General features: G+C 37.1%; 1 protein-coding gene across 1 annotated transcript in view; it reads left to right on the plus strand.

Annotated features, from left to right (window-relative positions):
* LOC109372948 (WD repeat-containing protein 75-like) overlaps nt 1-1,287 on the plus strand; it is a 39,544-nt gene extending 38,257 nt beyond the window's left edge. Inside the window, exons 17-18 of the mRNA XM_019626479.1 lie at nt 18-109; nt 517-1,287. Of these exons, the coding sequence (XP_019482024.1) occupies nt 18-109; nt 517-721 (297 nt within the window). The 3' untranslated portion in view covers nt 722-1,287. The remainder of the gene's footprint in view (nt 1-17; nt 110-516) is intronic.
* Nucleotides 1,288-2,815: the final 1,528 nt, after the last annotated feature.

The following is a 2,815-nucleotide window of genomic DNA, read 5'->3' on the forward strand; positions in this document are numbered from 1 at the left end:
TTCTGTTTTTACTCTAGCTTCTTCATACTCCAGCCCATGTACTGCCGTCTGCTTCTTTCCTGTGCTCCATGTTTGTAAATTCATTACTGCTGTCGAAAGAGACTAAGAGGTAATGTAGTCCTTAAAATACGTGTAAGATTTCTGTTGGGGAAACAGGTGGGTTTTTGTTATTCTTTATTAGAATATTCTTCCACTGTATCTCCCTTTATTTCAGCTTTAACATGTAGTTAAAGGATATAGGATTATTAAGTCAACTAAATAGAATACATTGAAAGTAAGTGTCAGAAAAGAGATCTATTGTATGTTTTAAGGATTTGATATGTAACTCAAAATTACATTTTGTTAAATTCACCTGTTCTTTATAATAGCCTGTAATTTTTAAACTGCACTCAACAACAAGGTTTTTCATTTACTTTGTCTATATGCTTACATTTCTACACACGTCTTTTAAGTTAGCAAGTTATTTTTTAGAAATATATAATAGTAAGTTTATATTTTATTCTGTTATTGTTAAAGTGCTGAAGAAATTCCTGATGATGTAGATATGGAAGAAGAAAAAGAAAGTGAGGATTCAGATGAAGAAAATGATTTTACTGAAAAGGTTCAGGATACAGATAACACGGATTTGGGAGAAGACATTGTACATCAGTTGTCAAAATCTGAAGAAAAAGAACTGAGAAAATTTAGGAAAGTAGACTACAGCTGGATAACTACTATCTAAGCCTTGGAGATGGGGGAGGGTTCTTGCTTTGTTTTCTTTTAATATGTCAATATTCAAAAAAATATCTATTTTAATGTTATTTCTGTTTTTAAAATAAAATAGTAACAGGCTTTACCTTTTGAGTAACTGGTAATATGAAGCTATATTTGAATCACACCTTACAGTTGCTGGGTTCATTCATACATACGTCTCATTTTTATCTTTTTGTTGTTGATATTGTTATTTTAAGTTTGCTACCAAAATTCATTTGGTGGCCAGATATGACCTGAATTGATGTTAGGTTTTCGATAGTCCTGATTCATCCCTCTTAGTTTATTTGTTTCTCTTAGAGAAGGTTAGAGAAATGATTTGATTATATGATGTTTCACAGACCCCACTGAGGGTATTATATAATAATACAGAATATCTGGCTCTAGCCTTTCGGATAAAGGCTTATCTGCCATATTTGTAAATATAATTGTCATGACCACTTTGGAAGATAAGGAGAGCTGTTATTACCCTATCAGTGTTATGGCTGTGAATACAGGCACTCTTCAGAGATAGTGGGGGTTCAGTTCCAGACCACTGCAATAAAGCAAGTATTGCAATAAAGCAGATAGTAATCTTTTTGCTGGTGGAGGCTCTTCCCTTCAATTTGTAAAAACCACAACATCTGTGAAGTGCAGTAAGACGAGATGCGTGGACTGAGTCCAGGAACAACTGTTTTTTAACCAAAGTCCCATTGCTAATAGAGAAGAATCCATCTCCTCTATTAAAGTAGTGAACTTGCTACATTTTAACCATTTAGCATTTGGAGTTTCCAGTTCCCTGACAGACTTCTGTAAAATTTAAAAAGTTAAGGAGGCAAAGTGGGTAAATCTGAGCTCACCTCCCATGAACACATTAAAATTACAACTAAACTGTAGAACAGCCATCACTGAGAACCACCTAACAATGAGCTGAATTCTTGTAACTAAGGATGTAAAGAAGAAGCCACGCACTTGGAGACAGGTAGGGGCAGACTTGGTCCAGTCAGGTCCCGCACCCACAGAGTGGCGATTAGGGAACGGGAGGGATAGTTTGGCTGCGGAGGTACCCTGCCCCCCTCCAACTCAGGACATGTGTCAGAAGTGGAGTCCCCATAACAACTGGTTTTGAAAACCAGCGGTAATTAGATTCAACAGAAACAAAGGTCAGTGGAATGGGGGCAGGAGCCTCGGGAGGGAAGCACTGGTGTGCGGCTCCCACTCTTTCTTTGTTAAGCTNTAGATGCTCAGAGTACATCAGTGAGCACAATAGTCAAGTCTCTAAACTGGTGAGGTTTACAGTTTATCAGGAAAATATAATAAATAACAAGCATGAAATAGCTAAATATGTAGTATTTTAGAAAGTGACAAGAATTATGAGGGGAGGAATACAGGCAAGGGGGGCAGGAGATACTGCTTGCATTTAAACAGGTTGGTGTAAATTGGTCCTAATGAAAAAGACGGGCTTTTCCTCAGGAAATGTGGAGCCTCTTGAAGTGTTTTGATCAGAGAACTAAGGAAAAATTAATTACTTCTCTGCCTTCATTTTTTTGTTTGTTTTTTTTTTCTAGAACTCCTATTATTTAGTGCGGGACCTTCTATACTGAGTGCTCAAATGTTAACTTTTTCCTCCTGTTCTCTTTCTGTTTTCTGGGAGATTTCCTCATTTTCATCATCTAATCTTTTTTTTTCCTCCCTTTCTTTCATGCATAGTCCATTCCGTCAGGTTTTTGTTCTCAGTCTATTTTGGACTGTCTTTCATTTTTGGAGATTTTCATCAGAATCTGATGATGCCTGGCTTTCTGCTTTTATTTAAAAGTGAGCACAAGCAAAACAGCCATTTGGATGTTCTCTGCTGAATGGAACTTCTTCTCTGGCCTCTATTATTTATCTGAGCTATTTTGAGAAAATCTCCAAAGTCTTTATTTTTAGGTCCTTTTCTCTTAGGCTGGTCAAATTGCCCACATAAAGTTTTTTAAGTTCTTACCTGAATAATGTCGACCTAGCTGACAGTGTTCTGAGAAGCACCCTCCATGCAGTACAACTGCCTTCAACTGTGAACACGCTACCCTCAGCCCCCACCGAGCAG

The sequence above is a fragment of the Hipposideros armiger genome, unplaced genomic scaffold (genome assembly GCF_001890085.2).
Source record: "Hipposideros armiger isolate ML-2016 unplaced genomic scaffold, ASM189008v1 scaffold_680, whole genome shotgun sequence".
Classification (NCBI taxonomy): Eukaryota; Metazoa; Chordata; class Mammalia; order Chiroptera; family Hipposideridae; genus Hipposideros; species Hipposideros armiger.